Source organism: Marmota monax, unplaced genomic scaffold, assembly GCF_021218885.2.
Source record: "Marmota monax isolate L192 unplaced genomic scaffold, Marmota_monax_Labrador192_F-V1.1 WCK01_AAM20220418_F8-fsc00020, whole genome shotgun sequence".
Taxonomy (NCBI): Eukaryota; Metazoa; Chordata; class Mammalia; order Rodentia; family Sciuridae; genus Marmota; species Marmota monax.
Genome location: NW_026692912.1, coordinates 8,419,516 through 8,440,580, shown reverse-complemented (window position 1 = coordinate 8,440,580; position 21,065 = coordinate 8,419,516). Strand labels below are relative to the sequence as shown.

The following is a 21,065-nucleotide window of genomic DNA, read 5'->3' as shown; positions in this document are numbered from 1 at the left end:
ATCTTCACCCCTGAGGCAAATGAAGTGCCAAAGCCCCTGGGGACACAGCAGTCACACGGCCTGAGAGTAGCAGAGCCCAGAAGGGAACCCAGGTCGTGGGCGTGACACCCGTGACCGTAGCACTCTGCTGTGTCCTGGATGTGAGAGGTCGTGGGACATTTTTAAGTGGGAGGGATGTCACAAAAGCAAGAAGTCGATGGAATCCATCTGGCCCTGTGTCTGTGGCCAGTTTAGATGTAAATGCACGTGAGGAGGGGACCACCTCGGGAACCTAGGGGTCAGCAGGTGGCAGGGGGACCCAGGAGAGGGGACCAACAGGGTGGATTTGCTAAAGGAGCCGCTCAGAGGGCGGAGCTGTGGTCAGGGTTTCAGTTGTGGCTGCGGCAGGCTGGGTGGGGAGGGGTGGCGGGACGGTGGGTTTCAGACCAGCCAGCGCCTGGCAGAGGCTCAGTAGCAAGAAGCAGAGGCCTTGGGGCCACCCGACCTGGCCTGCATCCGCCCCTCCTCTTCACTAGCAGCGGGTTGAGTGCCCTTGGACTCTCTGAAGTCCTCTGAAACCCCACAGACCCTGAATGATGCCCCAAAGGTCTCCGATCTCAGAGCACTTCAGACTTCGCAGGTTCTCAACCAGTAAAGTCTGTGCAACTATCTCAAAGTCCGGAAACCTCTGAAATCAGAAAGGCTTCTGGTCCCCCGCTTTGTGGGTAAGGCTAGAAGCTCCCTGGGCCTGTGTCTCTCTAGTGAATCAAGAGTAGGAAGCTACTCCGAAGGGTGCTGGGGATCCTAAGTAAGGAGAGTCATGGAAAGGGACAGACATGGCGGAGAATGTGCCTGTCCCTGCTGGACTGGGGCAGGGATGGTCTGGACCTAGGAACGGATGGGAAGGAGGGTCCTTTTATAGGGGGACAGACAGCTGAGGATGGTGAGAACTCGAGGTTGAGAGAGTGATTCTCTAAGATGAGCCCCCTGTACTGGCTCCCTACATGCTTTCTTTGCCAAAAAAGCAATCTGCCTGCCTTCCTGCCTGGCCAGAGGGGACAGGAAATGTCACATTCCTAACAAACAGAGGCAGGGGCAGAAGGCGTGGCGGTCAGCATAGAGAGATGAGGGCTGGTTATCACTGGGTTGCTAACGAGAAGAAAGGGTGTGGGGGCTTAAAGGGGGATTCTGGGAGTCTATAAAGGAGCAAGACACACCCACACCCTCGGGCACCTAGCTCTGGGCTCCCTTCTCTCTATCTCTATCTCTATCTCTGTCTCTCTCTTAAATAAAACTTGCTTTCTGTGTTGCCTCCAGTTTTCTCGGGTGTTTAATCTCCCACACCAGGGCCACAGGACCCCTTCCTGATTTCCAAGACCAGGATCACTTTTATTCATTCGATGACTTTTCATTGAATCCCGCTGTGCGGGAGCCCTGGGAATCCAGAGCAGAGACGCTGATGCGGACTCAATTATGGCACAAACTGGGTCTGCTTTCGACCTGTGAGCAGCATCGGCAGGAGCAGGTGGCATCCCAGCACGGCGTGTGGCACAGGAGGGGAGCAGTACTGTCCGTGGGTGCTGGGCGTGCACTGCAGACCAGCCCTGGGAAGCGGGCCCAGGGAGCCAGTTCTAGCCTCGTCCTACATCTCCGCTCCTCTGGGGCTGCTTGGCTGCCCCCATCCAGATCTTACTTTAAAAAATGCTGGTGCAACACCAGGAGTCAACCATGTGCTGCCAACAGGCGGGGGCACCAGCCATGATCAGCGTCTGGGTGCCCTGGGCCAGGGTGTAGGGACCCCGGGCAGCCCCTTCCCCCACACACCAGCCTCTTCTGTTTTTGTCACACAGTTTTTATCAGAAGGTTAGGTTTTCTGCCTTTATTTTTTAAATGCTTTCATTAAAAATGTGGTTTATTCCACATCACAAAATGAAACTGCTGGCTCCTTGTTCTACACACACACACACACACACACATATTTTTTCAGGGAAGGCCTAGTTGGCTCAACAGTTATAAACGTGTAAGGAAAATACTGCTGTCTGCCTTCACCCCTCTTGCCTTAACCCACCATGAGATTCACACCCCACCCCACCCCTGTCTCAGCCTGAAGATGACTTATTTCCACAAAAGGAGACTTTGGGGCTGCAGATCTGCCCCTGAAAGCCTTGCTGGGTTGGGCAGGTGCCCGCTCTCCTAACAAGATTCTGGGCTCAGGCTTGGAATTGGAAGCCAGCTTTGCCCTTCCTTGCTGTGTGACCCTCAGGCATGCACACACCTCTCTGATCTTGCCTCGACCACCTCCTCGGCAGGCTGGCCAGAGAATTGGGATAGAGCTGTGAAGCCCCCAGCCTGAGTCGCTGTCCTGCAAACAGCCCAGGTGACTGTTGTGTGCGGGTCTTGACAGGTTGGGGACCAGATCCTGGAGGCCAACGGGCGGAGCTTCCTCACCATCCTGCACGACGAGGCGGTCCAGCTGCTCAGGTCCTCTCGGCACCTCATCTTGACCGTGAAGGACGTCGGGAGGCTGCCGCACGCCCGCACCACGGTGGACGAGACCAAGTGGATCGCCAGTTCCCGGATTGGGGAGAGCGCCACGAACTCGGCAGGGTCTGGCCTCTGCGCTCGCGCACATGGGGCGCGGGGACCCTGCGCGGTTTCCCAGTCAGGACGGCCCCGGCCGCTGTCCGCTCTCGGAGCTGGAGTCGGGACGGGCCTCCCCGCACCAGGGTCCCTTTTATTTTCAGGCCATGGCTCTGGGCAAACCCCTGTCCCCCGGCCTTAGTTTCCCCGTGGACAGCTGAGACGCAGGACCAGCTCTTCATCTGCTGTCAGACAAAGCCCGTGACGCTCTCCTGGGTTTCAGTTCCTTCATCTGAAAACCGACCCTGCCCCCACCCCAGGTCTAGTGAGAATACCAGGAGCTAGGGGTGAACCCGGAAGTCATACCAGAGGGACAGTGGCCAGGTGGCTGCATAGTGGCTAATAATGTGACATGTCACCTTGGGTCTTCATCAGATGTCTCAGCCTGGTGGCCAGTGGCCCCCTGGCCAGATACACCCCAGAGCATCCTCTCCTTTCCTTTCTTTCCCTTCATAATGTTGGTTTTTGTTGTTGTTATCAGTGGCCAGCATTTTAAAAGACGTCAGGGTTCACATAGAAATCTGTATTTCTGGCTATTAAAGATGAGGAAGTGTTAGGAAGTTGGCAACCTGAGCCTTCTTTACCACGCTCCCCCTCCCCCCACCCCACCCAAAAACATGGGCTGCAGCTGAGCCGCCCCTGCGGTTGCCTGGGGAGCTGCAATCCGCTCGTCCCCCTGTCCTGGCCTTGAGCTGCGCATCTCCGCGGAGCCTTCTCCAGCTGTTACCTGCTGTGGCTCCCAGATGCTGAGCTGGGAGCGCTTGGTGCCTCAGGGGCAGAGACAGCGCGGGAGTCCGCCTGGCGTGGGGTTGGCAGTGCTGCCCATGTTGTTGAGGGGGGCTGGAAGCTGCCCGTCTGTCTTGGGGTTCACTGAGTAGCCCCCAAACTGGCCAGCGGCACTCGGGGGCCATGAGTGTGTGGCTCCAAAGCTCCGCCCTTCCTTGCCCTTGCTGGGCCTGGCCATCTGCTCAGACGGGCAGCTGAAGACGGCTGTCTTTCTCCACAGGTTTCCAGGGGATGTCACAACAGAAGGGACCAACAAGGTAGGGTGGGGGCTTGGGCTTCTTCTCAGCTCTGGGCGAGGCAGAGTGTGCTGAGCAGCTCTGCACCTGACACAGTTCAGCCGGCGTGGCTGACCCTCTGGAGGATCCAGGCCCTGCCACCCTGGGGGTGACACCCAGGATGTCAGAAAACAAAGCAAACCTTCAAACAAATGCCTGGTTAGAAAGGATGCCTGGTGCCATGAAGGCAAGGAGGTGGGGTCACGAGAGAGAGAGAGAGAGGAGAGAGAGAGAGCGCGCACAGCAGATGAGGCTCCAACTCAGATGGGCGGAGGGCTGTGACCCAGTTCCAGGGAGCAGCAGTGCCCAAGCCCAGAGGCAGGGAGCGGGCTTGGAAGGGGAACAAGACGACAGCAGGCAGGATGGCAGGTCCCGCGGGGCGTTCTGGCCATGACAAGAGGTATGGCTTCTGACCTGAAGTCATGGGAAGTTCCTGAAAGCCTTTTAAGCAGGGAGTGACATAGTGACAAGGTTGTTCCAGCTGCTCTGAGCAGGTGACTGTGAAGTCCAGGGACCAGCGCTGAGCTCAGCTGGTGACGGGAGACAGTGGCGGGGAGACGGTGAGGACCTGAGTTACATTGTAGAAATACAGACACTAATGGCGTCCCCAGTGTCCCCGGGAGACAGTGAAACCTGGAGGAGGAAACGGGAACCTGGTGACAGCGCCTGACTAAGTGGGATGACGTGTGCCGTGCGGCTCTGCCCCTGATTAGGTCACACATTGGGGTTGGTCCGGGTGCCTGGGTGTGCCTCTGGCCCCAGTCTGCAGAATCCCAGGCCTCCACCTTCCTGTCTTCCAGCCAGGATTCTATAAGGGCCCAGCCGGCTCCCAGGTGACGCTGAGCAGCCTGGGGAACCAGACCCGCGTGCTGCTGGAGGAACAGGCCCGGCACCTGCTGTCGGAGCAGGAGCGCGCCACCATGACCTACTACCTGGACGAGTACCGCCGCGGCAGCGTCTCCGTGGAGGCCCTGGTCATGGCCCTGTTTGAGCTGCTCAACACCCACGCCAAGGTGACCTGCCTCCCTGTCCCCACTCCTTCCCCCTAGCCTCCCAGGAGTTGGGCCCGACTGAGCTGTGGGCAGAGACGGATGACCAAGGCAGCCCCCGCCAGGCTCGCGGCTCCCGGGGAAGCAGACAAAGGGCCGGATTGGGACCCTGACGCCGCAGTCTACAGTGGGATGTCCTGGAACACTCCTGGCAATGCCCAGGCCCCTGCCCGCTGTCAGGAACTGTGACAAGCCGCAGGTGACCCTGCCACATACCAGCGTGGAACCCTGCTCCTGCAGGAGTCCCTTTGAGGCTCAGAAGCTGCACAAAGGAAGCAGTGATGACATCCCAGGGAGGGCGTGCAGGAAATGCGACCGGGAGACATGATCTGGAGGGGGAGGGTGCTCGAGGTGGAAGGGACCAGCCAGGGGCCTTGTGGCCTGGAACATCATGGCGTGTTCAGGGACATACGGGTGTGTGTGTTTATGCTGAGGAGGAGGAGGACGAGGCAGGGAAGTGGGGTCAGAGGAGGCGGGGCTGTGTCTGCCCAAAGGTGTGTGTTTGGACTTTCTCCTGAGGGTACTGGGGAGCCATAGAAGGTTCATGCAGGTCACTTGAGAGGACTAGGGACACTGGTGCCAGTGCTCTGCTGAGTGCCTCTCTTGTCCCCACCTCCAGTTTGCTGTCCTCTCTGAGGTAAGAGGCACCATCTCCCCACAAGACCTGGACCGCTTTGACCACCTGGTGCTGAGGCGGGAGATCGAGTCCATGAAGGCACGTCAGCCGCCGGGCCCTGGGGCCGGGGACACCTACTCCATGGTCTCCTACAGCGACACGGGCTCGTCCACAGGCAGCCACGGCACCTCCACCACCGTCAGCTCGGCCAGGGTGAGCCCCCCTGCCTGGCTTGAAGATCAGGGGCAGAGTTGAGACGGTGGCTTTGGGGTGAACCAGGCAGGTTCCAGTCCCAGCCCCATCAGTTCCCTGTTGTGCCCTGTCACTCTGAGCCTTGGTCTCTTCGTCTCTAGAAGCCTGATGGTTGCTGAGCACCTACTGCATGCCAGGCACAGGTGCTAGGCCGAGCAGGCCTAGTGGGACTCTCGGTCTGGGTGCCAGAGTCCGGAGGAAAGGTTAAAACAAGGGTCATTAGGCAAATAGAAAAAAATACAGCCAGGCGTGGTAATCCTAGTGGCCTGGGAGGCCGAGGCAGGGGGATCACGAGTTCAAAGCCAGCCTCAGCATCTTAGCAAGGCCCTAAGCAACTCAGTGAGACTTGTCTCTAAATAAAATCCAAAAAAGGGCTGGGGAGATGGCTCAGTGGTTAAGTGCCCCTGGGTTCATTCCTCAGTACCAAAAAAAAGAAAAATACATACAATAACGATTTGTGGGAGATCTAAAAAGATGACACAGCATTTGGCGCCGTGCCTGGTTCAGGGTGAGCACTCAGTAAACAGCAGTGGTCACGGTGACTCGGATCAAGAGGCCATCCCTTGTCTGGAGCCCCAGGCCCAGCCTGACCTGCTTACCGACTTGCCTGCCCCATGGAACAGCGTGGACGTGACTCTGTGCCAGGCCCAGGGTGCTCAGAGGCAGGCAGAGTCCTTCTGCCCTCTGTCCCCCCCAGAGACAATGGGTCATTGCCATCCACACGGAGGAGTGGGCCAGGTGGGCCAGGCCAGGGTGGCATGGCTCTGCCCCCATACCCTTCCTTGCCTTTGGGAGGTTTGTCCCTACTCTTCTAGGAAAGAAGGGAAAGGCGTGTTTCTCGAGCACCGTTGCCCCCAGGTGCTGAGCTGGGAGCCATTACCGGGGGAATCTCAGACCACGAGGACACGGGGTCATGGGTCCCTTTGGAGGGAGATCAGAGCTCACCGGGGACAGCAGGTCCAAGGTCGTAGACACGGGTGGTTAGTGGACATCGGTGAGCCGTGGCCCTGTCGCCCGCTCCCCTATCTCTCATAGATGCCCCGTGTGACTTCTCTTTAGCTCCAGGGCTCTGAGGGATCCTCTGCTCCTGCACCCCCACCTCTAACATCCTCAGTCACCTTCATCCCAAGGTCCTCACCCCTTCCAGGGACCCAGAAGTTGCTGTGCGTCCCTCTAGGGCTCTGGACGTGGCTGCTCTGAGTTCCTGGAGGAGCAGATCACTTCCAGGGTGGGACAGGGCTGCAGCTGGTCCTGGGCACACATGGCCTCAAGCAGCCAGACTTTGGCTCACGGGGCCGGCTTTCTCTGAGTCTGACTCCATGAGATGGGCCACAAAAATGGCCACAGAGGGCTTTAGCCGCCGTGAGCCACTGTTCCTAAACCCGAGGAACCACAGCCTGTCATTCTGCAGTGGCCCTTTGGAATCAGGGACCAGAGCTCCATGGAGTGGCTGGGATGCCTCCTGGTCCAGGAAGCAGGGGACACAGGGTTAGGTCCTGGTGTCCTGGGCCTCAGATTCCCCTGGATAAATGGCCTGAGGGGCCATAAATGGCCTACAGCAGCCTGGGACCAAGGGCGGGGCAGGCGGAGAGGCCACAGGGGGCCCAGCAGCGGCCTGGCCTGGCCTGGCCTGGGTATCTCCCCTACCCAAGCACTTCCTCCGGCCGCTCTGGACCCCAGCTGTGGCCTTACCTGCCAAGAGCCACTCACTGCACACGGGGGCCCCCAGGCTGGTGTATCTCAGGCCACAGGATGGTCTTGAGCAGGGAGTTTTGGGGGCCAGATGGAAGGGGTGGACGCGAGGCTCCCAGTGTCTGAGGCGGGAATGACTCAGGACAGCTGTTACTCTGAGTCCTCGTCCTGGCAGGGAGCACGGGCACGTCAGGCTCGGGACTCCCAGACCCGGGCAAGCTCCCGGGTTCCCCGGGGGACTCCCAGGGAAGGCTGCAGGGCACAGCAAGGCCAGCTGGCCTCCCGGTGCTCAGTGTCCTCCCTTGCAGCAGGGTCATAACTCCACGTCCCCCAGCTTATGGGGAGGACTGAGTGGAAGGCTGCCGGGGCCCATGGGAGCAGATAGCCTGCCAGGGCCCGGAAGTGCCGCCATGCTCCGAGGCGGGTGACGCCATGGTTTTTCTCGACCTGTCTGGTTTTTTCCACGCCACCTGGGGGTTTGCACCCAGGCCCCTGCTGACCCGTGGAGGCCTGGAAAGCACCAGGTGAGGGACGGCCATCCCCCTATGATGGCTGCCCATGGGGGCAGTGCCAGGGGCCCACTTCTCTGCACTATGGTCTCTGCACCGCGGGGCTCGGGCCGCCCCAGAGCCAGGCCTCCCCTGGTTGGGGGTTGCACGCAGGGTCCACCTGGAAGCCTGCCTTTCATGAGCAGGTGGAGCCCAGACACGTCACTTTGCTCCTCTAAGCCTCTTCCTGCCAAAAGGGACAGTGACCCCAGCCCTGTCCCAGGGAGGAGCATGTCCCTTTTCATGGACAAGCATCTTTCTTGTAAGCAGCAGGGGAGCAGTGGGGACCCTGTCTCCTTCTCGGCAGGATAGAGGGGTGGGGAGCGGTGTGCCCTTCCCCAACTGGAAGGGGTGGGAGAATCTCATCTCTGCATGCGCGTGGGCCTGGGCGGGGGTGCCATGGCGGCCTGTCCCTCATATTTATTTGATGTATTTTTCTTTTTGCCTTTTGCCCATCCTTCCGCCCCAGGAGCGGCTGCTGTGGCTTATAGACCTGATGGAGGTACCGTCCCTTCCTGCCGGGTGGGGACTGTGGGAGTCCCTTAGCCAGGGGCAGAGGTAGGGGGCTCTGGCCCCTCTGGCCACCCCTCTGTCTGCAGTGTCCCTGCTGGGGACTGGGCTTTCTTCTTGGTGCTCACTGTCTCTCCTGGTCACCCACTCGCCAGGTGCCCTCAGGCCCTGGAGTGAGGATCGCTCTGTTCAAATCCCAGCTCTAGCCGGTCCTTGTTGTGTGACCTCGGGAAGTGGTCTCGCCTCTCTGAGCTCAGCTTTAGATCTGTCCCAATGAGGATGACAGTGTCGGGCCTTGCTGTGGAGACACCCCTTGGCCTTTGCATATGGCGATGCTGCTGCTGGCATCTTCTCCTTTCCACCTCACACAACCTGTTTCAGTCCAAAGCTCAGGTGCCACCTCTTCCAGGAAGCCTTCCCTGATACTCTCCAGAGGTGGCTTTCGGCCCCTGGCTCCTTCAGCCCCCAGGCTTCTGTCTTGTCATGGCTCTTTGTATTTTTCCAGTCTCTGCAGGCCTGACCAGTTACCCCCTTGACCACCAGCTGTTGGAGGGCAGCAGCCATGTCTGAGGTCACCACTCAGCCCCTGCTGCTCAGCACAGAGCCTGGCTCACGTAAATAATTCAAGGCTCTCTTATTAACCTTAGAGCCGACCTCCGCTGAGAGCTCTCTGTGGTGTAGGGCTTTCCATCTGTGTCCTCTGCACCCTGCCAGGAGCCGGGAGTGGCCGGCACAGCTATGACCCCCATTTTATAGAACAGAGAACTGAAATCCAGAGAGGAAAAGCGACTTGCTCGAGGTCACACAGCTAGGGAAGAGGTGGAGGGAGGATTCCGACCTGGTCCGCTCGCCTCTGAGTGGTGCCCTGGTGACCGAGGCGCTTCCCTGGTGGACCTCTCCAGCCTCTGGCTCAGAGTCACCAGCCGTCTGTCTGTCTGTCTGTCATGTTTCCTCCCCTCCTCCTCCTCTTCCTTCCTTCCTGACGGAGTGCTTGCCGTGTGCTCTCTGCAGCCGTCCGTGCTGGGGAGTCGGTAGAAAGCAGCTGAGGAGCCCTGCCCCCTGCAGAATCCAGAGATGAGCAGGAATCGCAGGCAGTTAGCCAGGTGGATGACGGAAAATGCACAGTGGGTTATGTGACACGTGCTAAGGAGAAACTTAGAGCAGGGAAGGGGACTCCGTGGGGCTAGGAAGTGACACATGAGTAAGACTGGCGGTGATGGAGAGAGCCACCCCACATCTAGAGGAAGAGCAGTTTACAGAGCAGGAATAGCATGTGCAAAGGCCCTGAGGAGCTAGAGTGTCTGAGCACACTCCAGAGTGAGTGCGGGGAAGAGGAGAGGCAGATTATATGCTGGGGACTTTGACTTTGAGCAGCATGAGAGCTCTGAGCAGGTAAGAGCAGGGACTGGCAGGGTCTGACATAGTTTTGGCCTGATCTCTTGCATCATCAGGAATAGACAAGAATGGATCTGTCCCAAGATGAATAGGTTTGTTCCCATGAACCAGCCAGGCCAAGAGGTCTGTAGGTCATGAAGGGCTGGAAGGCTGCGCAGCCTGAGTCCCCAAAAGAGGTGGCCGTGGGCTGTGCAGGCACCAGCTCTCCCTGCTGCCTGGGCAGCCCCTCCCCCTACACACCTATAGGACAAACCTCGGATTGGACACCCAGCGCAGCCAGGCCACCTGCACGCAGGGCCACAGGATGGAAGCTTCTTCCCCCTGAGCCCCATCTTGCAGGTGGCCAGGGCCTGTCCTGGGTGTCCAGAGCCTTGCCTTACGCTGTCCCTGAAGAGCAGTATGCCCTCCAGACAGCTCTGCCCACTCACTACCCACTACACCCGAGGCAGACCCCGCGGCCCCTGCAGTCTGAGTCTCCCCTGTGTCAAAGGTGCTGGGAAAGGTTCACAGCAGCACGGCGAGGAGACAGCTGCACCCCATCTGCTCTCCACCCTCCCAACCCGGGCTGCAGCATCCTGCAGAGGGAGAGAAGGAGGTCGGAGCCCTGTTTAGTCCTCCTCAAGTGCCAGGTGCCGTCGGCAGCATCGCTGGGTGCCCGTAGCTCTTGGCCGCAGTAATGCTGGCCAACAGATCACCCCAGGTCACCGTCAAGGGACGACAGCCGCACACGTCTCTGACTCATGGCCCAGATCCCTGAGCTCCTGGCGCTTAGGCACGGAGGACGTGGGTGCAGGCAGGGCGCCAGCCCAGGACCTGGCACCAGTGGAGACCCAGGAAATGCAGAGCGGGAACTCACTGAAGCCACGCCCCCGGCCACCTGCAGAAACATCCTCTACATACTCGCCTCCCATGTCCTAGGAAAATGTCCTTTGCTCTGGCATTGAGAAGCACATGGCAGCTTCGGGCATCTGGGTCACGGGTAGCCAGATACCCAGACAGTTGCCCCAAGTGGAGCCAGTGTCCGTTTGCCTGCCGTCCCTGGGTCGTGCGGTGCGTTATCGATCCCAGGTTAAACAAGGTTCACTCACAGCCGTTTGCCCTCCAAGCAGAGGCTGTCGACCACAGGAAATCAGATGCAGCCGCCCGGGGACAGATGGCGTGTACTTTCCATTTGTCGAACTGAGAGGCAGCCTTAAGCATTTTTTTTTTTTTGCAACTTCCAAACAATATCATTTTCCCTCATAAATATTTTGGCTAAGCCGGGTGCGGTGGCCCACGCCTGTCATCCCAGCAGCTCGGGAGGCTGAGGCAGGAGGACGGTGAGTTCAAAGCCAGCCTCAGCAATGATGAGGTGCTAAGCAACTCAGTGAGACCCTGTCTCTAAATAAAATACCAAATAGGGCTGGGGAAGTGGCTCAGTGTTTGGGTGTCCCTGAATTCAATTCCCAGTACAAAAGAAAAAAAAAAACAACAGGTGTTGGCTAGGACAGCAGAGTGAAAAACAAGTTCTGCCCAGCATTTCTAGAATTCTCCACTTAGGGCAAGCAGGTCTTTAGCAGAAGGACTTCATCTCTCGAGACTTAGAATCCTACCAGCAGGTCTGGCTCTCCACGACAGTAGCCAGGCCACCTTGGGCAGGTGACATAACCTTCTGAGCCTCGGTTTCCACATCTGTGTTTTGGGCTAGGAAGACCCAGCACCTGAGGGCTGCTCAGTGAGGTCAGTGGATTCACAGGGGCGAAGCCGAGGAGCTCGTCCTCTCACCACCCCGGGAGCTGGAAAGAGGACCGTAGAGAAAGACTGTGGAGGTCAAGGCCAGGCCTACACCGCCGAGCAGATGCCGTGGAGGTCAGGGATGGCAGCTGGGACCCTGTCTTGTCTAGACTTCAGACTTTTCCACCTGGACTTGGGAGGCTTTGCAGCCAGGCCTCCACTGTGCCTGGATAGAGGCTCCCAGGGCCTCCAGGGTGCTGGAACAGGGCCTCTGCCCTGAAGCCTCTCTGTCCCCCCCTCCTGGCCCTGTAGGGAGCTGCAAGGGAGCTCTGGCCGTGGCTGCGTTGGCGGGGCCCCTTGTGGCCTCTGAGCCTCCCTCCTCATTGGGGCACCTCGAGGGTGCGGCAGCTCAGACCCCCCGCAGCTGCGGGCCTGTCCGCGCTCCAGGAGGCTGGTCCACTTCATTCCTTCCAGGTCACCTTGGGCAGGTGAGAGGCTGAGGCGTGGCCTGATGCCTGGATCTTGAGGACAGGGGGCCCAGCTAAGATCTGAAGCTGGGGGTCAGCAGGGCAGCAGATGAGGCAGGACGGTTTGGAGCTGGACCTGAGCTGGGAGGCGTGTGGCCACTGCAAAGAGGGGAAGAGGTCACTGGGCCCAAGCGTGGGCAATGCTGGGCAGAGGGGGTGGGGAGCAGCAGGTGCTGGGGTCCCAGCTTCCTGAGGAGTTTTCAGTAAGCGATGCCGTGCTGTTGGCATCTAAGATGCCTCCTTCCGTGTGCAGAGGGCCTGGGGGATGGAGTGACCCGAGAGGCCATTGTGACTGTCCAGTGTGCAGGGACCCATGGGGTAGGCTGACCCTGCCTCCCAGTGTCAGGAAGTTCTTGGCCCCAAGCCCCGCGAGGCTGCAGTGTGTCTTCCCTCTTGAGTAGAACAGGCCACTCCACTCCAGGCCAGGGGCCTCCGCACCTTCCTGGGGACCCAGGGGTTCACCAGAGCACAGTGGCCTAGGACGGTGCCTCCCAGGCAGGGCCTTGCTGGATCAGCAGTGGTTTGTAGGCCACCCGCCTCCCTGAGGAAGACAGGGACGCAGGCACAGTCTCCACCAGGTCAGAGCCTGAGGGACAGTGGCTGAGCCCTGCTCCCCGTAGAGCAGAGCCGACTTTCCCGCTAGCCAGCAGGGGAGCTGCCCTGGGGTTGGACCAGGGCCTAGACCTAGACCTTGCCCTTCGCTGTTTGGCTGTGGGCCCTTCCGCAGGCAGGGGCTGGGCCCTTCTCAGAGTGGCCACTTTAACTACCTCAGTGTGAACACACAGGAGGGAAAGGGCACCGACCCCGACCCTATGATGAAACACTGTTGTCACTGGGCGGAAGCTTCTAGTGTGTCTGCAAGCAGGAGGCTGTGACTCTTGCAGTACCTGGGAGTAGGTAGGCCCGACCTGTGACTTCTGCCAGGGGACAGTGGCCGGTTCCCCTGAGGCGCTGAGGCCTCCATGTGTCATGGAAGGAATGCTGCCCTTGGGTTAGAGGTTAGTGGAAACAAGATGGACTGATGTCCCTGCCAGGCTCTCAGGTCCCCGCGTCCCTCCCTCCCTCCCGAGACAAGTTTCCGACACTTGTCCTGGGGCCCTTTGAGCCCTGACCTTCTGGAGATTCTGGGTCACCCCGTTTCCACTGACGACATCCTTCCCTGAGGCAGCAGGGAGGGCCACGCGAGGGCAGGATTCGGGTCAGCAGGAGGAAGGGGTCTGAGCGGCACAGGCCGCGGTGCCCTGGCAATGCCCGCCATCCCCTGCCTCAGGGGCTTCAGGCAGGGACTTCCACTTCTGCGACTCTTTCTCAGCCTCTTTCTGCTGAGGTGGCCCCGGGCAGCACCTGGGCCTGGACGTTGTCCCAGCAAAGCCTTCCCCGCCTCCACTTCCGGAGCCCCGAGTGTACACGGCAGGGTCAGCAGGGGTTGTCACCATTCTTCCCTTGGCATTTGTCCCCTTTCAGCTGCCCCACACCAGACTCGGGGGGTCTGGGCTCTGACTGGGCCAAGCCAGGCATGAAGGCGTTCTCCCCTTGGGAAGGAAGGGAGCCTTGTAAAGGGAGCCACCAGCCAAGGATGAGGGAGGGGGACCAGGCACATGGCTTGGAGGCGTCCTGGCCCTTGTGGGAAGCAGGGCTTTTGTCTGGAAGGTAGAGACCGGCACTGGATAGGAGTTGGCTTCCTACCCCATTCTTGCTGTGTGACCTTGGGTAGATGACCTTCCCTCCCTGAGCCTCAGTCACCTCAGCTGTAGAGTGGGTAAAGGGTCCCACCCCGGAGGACTCAGTGTGCCTCTTGGTGTAAGCCCCAGGGGCTGCAGGGGCAGGGACCCCCAGCAGTGGTCGGGGGTGCCCGGGGCCCAGGCACGAACTCTGACCTTGAGTCTCTGCTCGAAGCCTGTTCTGCTGACACGTCCCCCGAGTTCTTAGCCTGCTGTCTGCAGCTATTTCGGTTGCACAAGGAACATGGCTCGGGGACTTGGGGCTCCTGAGCGTCTGGATTCAGCAGATGGAGTCTGGCAGGGCTGGGCTCCGACCTGTCTGCGGCTTGCCCCACTTCCCGCTCCCTCCCGGGCGGGATCCTGCCTCCTCCTCCCCGGCTCCATCCCACCTTCTGTCCTGGCTCCAGGATGCCCTGGATAGCAGGGGCCAGCCGTGGCTGTGCTCTCTCATTTCAGAGGCCCTTCCTTCCCACGATGCCCCGGTGGGGCTGGACATCATGGGCCTTGGGTTGACCCAGACCTGGCTGAGAAACCTGGCCTGCTGCTGTAGAATGGCCCCCGTGACCTTGGGACAAGCCACTTCCCTCTCTGAGCTTCAGTTGTAGCAAATGTGACCAGGAGAGTCCCAGGGCCACCCCTCAGGGTCCTCGGGAAAGTTCATGAGATAACTAAAGTAGAACGGCGCCCAGGGCCCAGCCCGCAGCAGGTCCAGGTCTGTGGTTCCCCTGTGTTCCTTCTAGAACTCTCCCCCTCCCTGAGCTTCCCTCAGACGCCTCGGGCCTCGCTGACTGGGAAATGCCTGCCCGGCCACTGACTGAATCCCCAAGGCTCCCGAGAGGCTCCAGAGCAGGACAGCCCCCGTGTCTTTGTCCCAGCCTGTAGCCCAGGGGGCCTGCAGGTTGAACCCCTCGCTGAAGCCAACATTAGGCTCCCACGGTGGCCTGCAGCCCCGTCTGCCTCCACTCGGGCCTGCTCCCTAGGGTGATGGACCCATCCGCTCACCCATCGATTCATTAATCTGTTTAACGAATATTTACCCAGCAGACACTGTTCTGAACACTGAGGGGAGACCAGGTCATCCGACCTCTGCCGTCTCAGAGTTGTGTTTCAGCAGGAGGGACAGACAGTCAAACCACACGGCGATCAGGGTCATACAGAGGAGCAAAGCCAGGGGGTGGACGGGCTGGTGGCGAGGGCAGGGACGGTCCCATCATGCTGGAGGAACAGCAGGACAGGGCAGAGTTGGGAGGCACAGGGGGCGTGGTGTTTGGAATTTCCCCCAAGAAGACGGACGGCCCAGGGTCCCTGAGCAGGGGAGAGACGTTACCTGACTCCTTTTTCCAGGATGACGTCCTGGCAGGGGTGGGCTGCGATTTTCTGTGGGTGGTCCCCCTCTGAGGAGGTGACCTGGGAGTGGGATCTTAGAGGTAAGCGAGCAGCGCGTGCCTCGTGACAGCCAGGCAGGCGCAAGGGCCACGTGAAGACCTCGCGCTGGCCCTGGTGTTCCACTGTGGCTGCAGGAGTGGGGGGCGCCGAGCAAAGGGAATCTCCATAAGAGGCAAACTCGACCTTGTCTCCATGGCAACCGACGGCCCTCAGGCTCGCATCCAAGCGCATCCACGCTTGACCCACGGAGCTTCGCAAAGATTCTCCACACCTCCCGTCCCCTCCTCTGTGTCCACCCTTTCCTTTGTCTGAGACACCCGTGGTTCCTCTGGGGCCGGCTTGGACCTGTGCCCCCTTCGCCAGGAAGCCTTCCTCCATAAGGCCTTCCCCCAGGTGTCCTGTGCCCGCCCGTTGGCCCACCTGGTGTCCGGGTCTCCCACCTCCTCTGTGCCCAGCCTGGGCTCAGTCTGGGGCTTCAGAGCCTGCTCAGCCTCCACGGCCTCTCGTGAGTCAGGGCTCTCCAGGAGCAGAACCCTCAGGGCACCTATAGCCCCCTGCCAAGACGGGCTCTGTGACGGTGGAGGCCGAGGAGCCCCATGGCCCGCCCTCTGGCACGGTGGAGGCCCTAGAGAGCCGGGGCTGGAGCTCCGAGTCCAAGGGCCCAGGATCCAGGGGGTGCTGCATGCGGATGTCAAGGGCCGGGCGAGCACTGGGGGCGGCCCCGTGTGGGAGCCCTTTCCTCGCTTGTGCGAGGGCCTGGATTCCATCCCAGCACCCAGCAGTGAACCCCGAGGACAGGAGAATCCGGGTTCCCAGCTCCAGAGAGTAAACTTGGCCCCATGCCACTGGGGCCCTTAACAAATTGGTGATGTCCCCAACCCTGGGGAGGGTGAGCGTCACTCAGCCCCTGATTTAAATGCTGATCTCCTCGAGAAACACCCCACAGACCTCCCACTTCTCGGTGCCAGTCGAGTCGACACCCCAAATTATCCATCAGTGACAGAAGCTCAAGGCCATCCCCAGCTCTGTGGGTGGAAAGGGCCCCTGAGTCCAGCCCAGAGAGGACCTCTGCTGGGTCCCCAGAGATGGCCCTTTGACAGCACAGTGTCACTTAAGGGAGCATTCAGAAAGGAGAGAAGGAACATGAATAAGTCCACTTAAGCCCTAGACCACCCCTCGGGATGAAGACCACTAAGACAGAAAGGAGTGAGATGTCCCTGTCCTTCCTGCTGGCCGCGGGGCTTCACACGGCCCTGGGACTCTGTTCATCGGTGGTGCTGAGAGAGGCCAGAGGACCACCCCCTGCATCTCCAGGTGTTCCAGGGAGGCCAGAAATGACCAGAAGGTCCCCAAGGAAAACCGGCTTCAAAGGGACTGGAGGGAAAACCGACCCCAATTACGGGGGGTCAGAGAGAGAGGACAGCAGCTGTGTCAGGATGGCGAAGCACGTCCAGTGCTGAGGCCCGCGGGTCGTGGTTCCCGGGGAGCCGCTGGCTCCTGGTGACTCAGCTCGCTCTCTTGTCCATTTCAGAACACCCTGGACCTGGAGGAGTCGGGCCAGGCAGTCCAGGGCGGCGGCAACACGCTCCCCGACGTGTCCGTGGTAAGCCCCGCTAGCCCTGTTCCACCTGCCCTGTCCCTCAGGTGTCCCCTGAGCTCCTCTTAGTGACAACCACGGGGAGAGGACACAGGGAAGGCGGGCGGACAGGGCCTCTGCTGTGTCTGCAGGCCTGCGCACCGAGGGCCCCTCCGCCATCTCCCGCAGGGCCAGGCTAGCTCACCACAGTGACTGTGGGCAGGGCAGGCGCTGACCCCAGCGGGTTCCGCCCGGGGGCCTTGCTTTCCATGTTACCTGAACATGGTCATGGCACGTCCAGGCACTGGGCACATGGTGAATGTGCCTTCTGCCTTGGCTGGACGTGGATGCTGAATACAGCGTGAGACTGTGTGACTCTGACCCAGGTGGCTTTTGAATGGCCTGGATTCTGGACCCAGGTTGCCTGGGTTTGAATCCCACCTCCTCCATGGACTGTGTGACTTTGGGCAAATTCATTAGCCTCTCTGTGCCTCTGGTTTCCCATCTGTGATATGGGGATGATTACACAGTACCTACCCCAGCACTTTGTGGCAAGATTAACTGATTTAAGCATATTGTTTAGAACGGTGCACATGAGGCCATAGAGCCAGGTGAGTGTCGGCTGCTGCCCAGGCAGAGGGAGAAGGAATTTGGGTCCACAGCTGCTGCTTGCCATGCCAACACCGGCCACATCCCCACCTACTCTGCTGTTACCCAATGACATGCTCAGAGAGGTGCTGTGCCTTGCCCAGAGCCACACAGCACCATAGCCCGTGTATCCCTCCTTCTGTCCATTCTCTCTCCGGTCCTACCTCACCTCCCATTTCCAGTGGCCAAGACAATCCCCTAAAAGGAAAAGCCTAAGAAATCCTTTTTGTGTGTCCATCCTCCTCTAATTAAGTCTCGTTGCCTGTGACAATCCCTTGCCGACGCCAAGAGCTCCAATTCCCAAAGGTAACCGCGCAGTCCCCAGAGACGCCGGCCAAGGTCCCGACGCTCCTCCGTGGCTGCGATGCCAGGCAGTTTCCCGCTGGGCTGCTGCATTATTCAGGGCTGTGCGGCCAGCGCTGAGCTCGGGACCCACTTCCCTGCTCCCTGCCCGGCCGCCATGGGCTCTGACTCCTTCTACTCCTGCTGGGTCTTTTGGCAGGACGACGTCAAGCCCAGCTCCCAGGAGCTGCCCAACACCAAGCTGCTGCCTCCCCCTCTGCTTCTGGGCCAAGGCCAAGGCCAGGACCGCCCGCCCAGCCAGCCGAGGAAGCCCGCCAGGGAGGACCCCCAGCCTCCCTCCTCGGCCTCCTCGCACTCAGGCATCATCTTCTCCGCCCCCCGGACCTGCAGCCTGCCGCTGGCCGCCGCACCCACCCCAGGGCCCCCCTCCACCCAGGACTCGCCCTCCTCCCCCATCTACGCCTCGGTCTCCCCAGCCAAACCCAGCTCCAAGAGGCCGCTGGATGCCCACCTGGCCCTGGTCACCCAGCAGCCCATCGGCCCCTTCCCTCGGGTCCAGTCGCCCCCACACCTGAGGAGCCCCTCGGCAGAGGCCCCAGGAGCAGGGGGCTGCCTCCCGCCGCCCTCGCCCTCCGACCCCCTGGACCAGACGAGCACAAACCAACACTTCGTCCTGGTGGAGGTGCATCGGCCCGACAGCGAGCCCGACGTGAACGAAGTGCGGGCGCTGCCCCAGACGCGCAGTGAGTGCGGGGCCCCAAGCTGGGAGGGCTCTGGACCTGGGCCCCTGGCCTGCTGAGGGGCCTGCTAGCCTAGGTCCAGTAGTAAGGTGGCCTGGTGGTCTTGGACTTGGGGTTGAGTCCTGCTTCTGCCACTGGACAAGCTGCCCCCTGTCGAGCCTCAGCCTCCCACAGTCGTTTGGAGCCCACAGTGACAGCCCTGTGAGGTAGCTCAAGGGGTGGGTGCCTCCTCCAGCTCCCCAGTGCTGGTGCCCGCACCCTCCTCCCAGTCCCTCCAGTAAGAATGAGCCCGTGGAGGACAGGTGGCTTTTGTCACTCCTGTCCCCTGTGGAGGACAGGTGGCTTCTGATACTCCTGTCCCCTGTGGAGGACGGGTGGCTTCTGTCACTCCTGTCCCCTGTGGAGGATGGTGGCTTCTGTCACTCCTGTCCCCTGTGGAGGATGGGTGGCTTCTGTCACTCCTGTCCCCTGTGGAGGACGGGTGGCTTCTGATACTCCTGTCCCCCGTGACCTGCCCTGGAGTAGATGCTGGGGTCCAGGTGTGTGTCGTAGGTCTGGACCCCTGACAGGACTCCTGACCTGGCACTGAAGGGTCAGACCGCAAAACAGTGACACCCAGCAGGCCAGCCACCTGGACCTGGGGACCCTGGTTTTCTAGGGTCATCCAGCCTCCGGGAGGTGAAGGCTGGGAGGAGCCGGGGCTCTGGGTCTCCAGATGGAGGGTGTGGGTACATTTTGTTGGGTTCTGCTGCCATCTTGTGGCTGGAGTGACACTGGGCGCTCAGGTTGGGGAAGAGAGCAGGCCAAGTCGGGGACTGCAGGGCCCCATGTACCAGGCAGGGGCGGCAGCTCAGGAAGAGCGGTGGGGGGCGGGCTGTGGGGAGAGGAGCCAGGATTGGTGGATTCTCCGCTGCTGCCTCAGGGCCTGGCACTGAGCGGGGTGGGGTGTGCCAACAGCTGTGCTCCTGAGCCCTCCCATGGGCCAGCCACTGTCCCCGGGGCCTTGCCTACACCACCAACCCACTTAACCCCTGGCAGCCCTGACAGGAGAGTACTGTCATTGCCCCCATTTTACTTGTGAAGAGACTGGGGTACAGCCAGCAGCTGTTGAGCCGCCGGCCAGTCTGGCGTGAGTCAGACGCCTGCTCCCCGTCTTCTGGTCTTTGTGATAACTCCCAGCACAGGCCTCCTACCCCTGTGTTGGGGGCTCAGAGAGGCTAGGATCCTGGCCAGCGCCTGCCCAGCTGGTCCCTGGGACTCAGACCTGACCCGCCCACTCCAAGCGCATGCTTAACCTGGAGTGGCAAACTCTGGGGCCATTAGGGAAGCAGCCTGGTGGCCTGAAGAGCCAGAGGGCACACTCCTGCCACTTAGCTCAAGCCCCACTGCGGCTGGGATCCAGGCCAGGTGTGACAGACCATCCTTTTTTTTTTTTTTCTTGGGAAATTAAAAACTTATATATTTTTAACATGAAATGTTCTAATATTTTTTTGCTGTTTTGCAGTCCTGGGGATGGAACTCAGGACCTCACACATGCTAGGCAAGCACTCAACCACTGAGCTACATCCTTAGCCCCACCCCATCTTGTTTTAATTTTTGAGACAGGGTCTAAGTTGCTGAGGCTGGACTCGAACTTATGATCCTCCTGCCTCAGCCTCGTGAGTGGGTGGGATCACCAGCATGCCACCACACCCTAATTTGGATACATAGTCCCTCATTACAAATAAACAACAAAACCAAGCAGGCAACCTACGTTCGAGGGCTGAGTTTGTCTGCTGACCTGTTTTAATCATTATACTAGTGGCTGAGAACTGGGAGGTGAGCAGATGTCCCCAGAGTAGTGACCTTCAGGCCAGGACCTGTTGGAGAGCAGAGGGTCCAGGGGAGGAGGAGCGGTGAGGAGTGTCCTTGCCCCTTCCCCCTCCATCCCTTCCTTCCTCCCTCCAGCTTTGCCTGGAGAATTCCCCCCGCCTTCCAGCCTTCAGCTCCATCACCACCTCCAGGAAGCCCTCTCTGACTGCTGCCATCCTCCTGTCCCTACCCCCAGCAGCCTCCACGCTCTCCCAGCTCTCGGACAGCGGGCAGACTCTTAGTGAGGACAGTGGCGTGGATGCCGGGGAGCTGGAGGCCAGTGCCCCAGGCAGAGGCAGACAGATGGCTTCCACCAAGAACAAGAGTAGCAAGGAGCTGCCGCGGACGGAGAGAGGCACCGAGGGGGCCACCAAGCCGGTGAGTGGGGGCGTGGTGCCGAGGTCAAGAGGAGGTGCCCAGGTGCAGAATGGGAGGCCCAAGGGACAGGGTGCAGCTTGCAGGGACCGCCGAGGAGGCGGTGAGTGCCAACACCGGAGAATGGATATTCAGAGGGGCTCCCCGGGAACCTGGAGGCACGTTATAAATCCCACCTTTGCCCCCGCCCAGGGTGACTGAGTGCCGAGGCCCAGGGTGACTGAGGCTGGTCCGGGACCTTTGAGGGGAGTCCCCTCTGCTCTGACATGTCATGGGGGCTGAGACAGGCCTTGGGGTCAGACAGCCTGGACTCCAGTCCCTGCCACTCTGGGCAGTCTGAGGCGAGCCCCAGGTTTGCAGGGACTCAGGAGCCGAGGACACCCAGTGGACACTGCAGGCTCCCCACACAGGATGGAGTCTGAACCCTGTTGGCCCAGGGGTGTGTTCTGGCCCAGCCCTGTCACCGGCCAGGCCTGTCCACTG

General features: G+C 60.3%; 1 protein-coding gene across 4 annotated transcripts in view; it reads left to right on the top strand.

The window, feature by feature from the left end:
* The window catches only part of Whrn (whirlin), an 86,543-nt gene that overhangs the window by 64,155 nt on the left and 1,323 nt on the right, over positions 1-21,065 (top strand). Inside the window, exons 4-11 of one of the 4 annotated variants that reach the window (XM_046451653.2) lie at positions 2,384-2,586; positions 3,626-3,662; positions 4,481-4,693; positions 5,349-5,558; positions 8,307-8,339; positions 16,621-16,692; positions 17,816-18,359; positions 20,407-20,585. In XM_046451653.2, coding sequence (XP_046307609.1) covers positions 2,384-2,586; positions 3,626-3,662; positions 4,481-4,693; positions 5,349-5,558; positions 8,307-8,339; positions 16,621-16,692; positions 17,816-18,359; positions 20,407-20,585 — 1,491 coding nt within the window. Of the gene's footprint in view, positions 1-2,383; positions 2,587-3,625; positions 3,663-4,480; positions 4,694-5,348; positions 5,559-8,306; positions 8,340-16,620; positions 16,693-17,815; positions 18,360-20,403; positions 20,586-21,065 lie in introns of all 4 variants that reach the window. The other 3 variants (XM_046451652.2, XM_046451655.2, XM_046451654.2) reach the window with 3 other exon arrangements.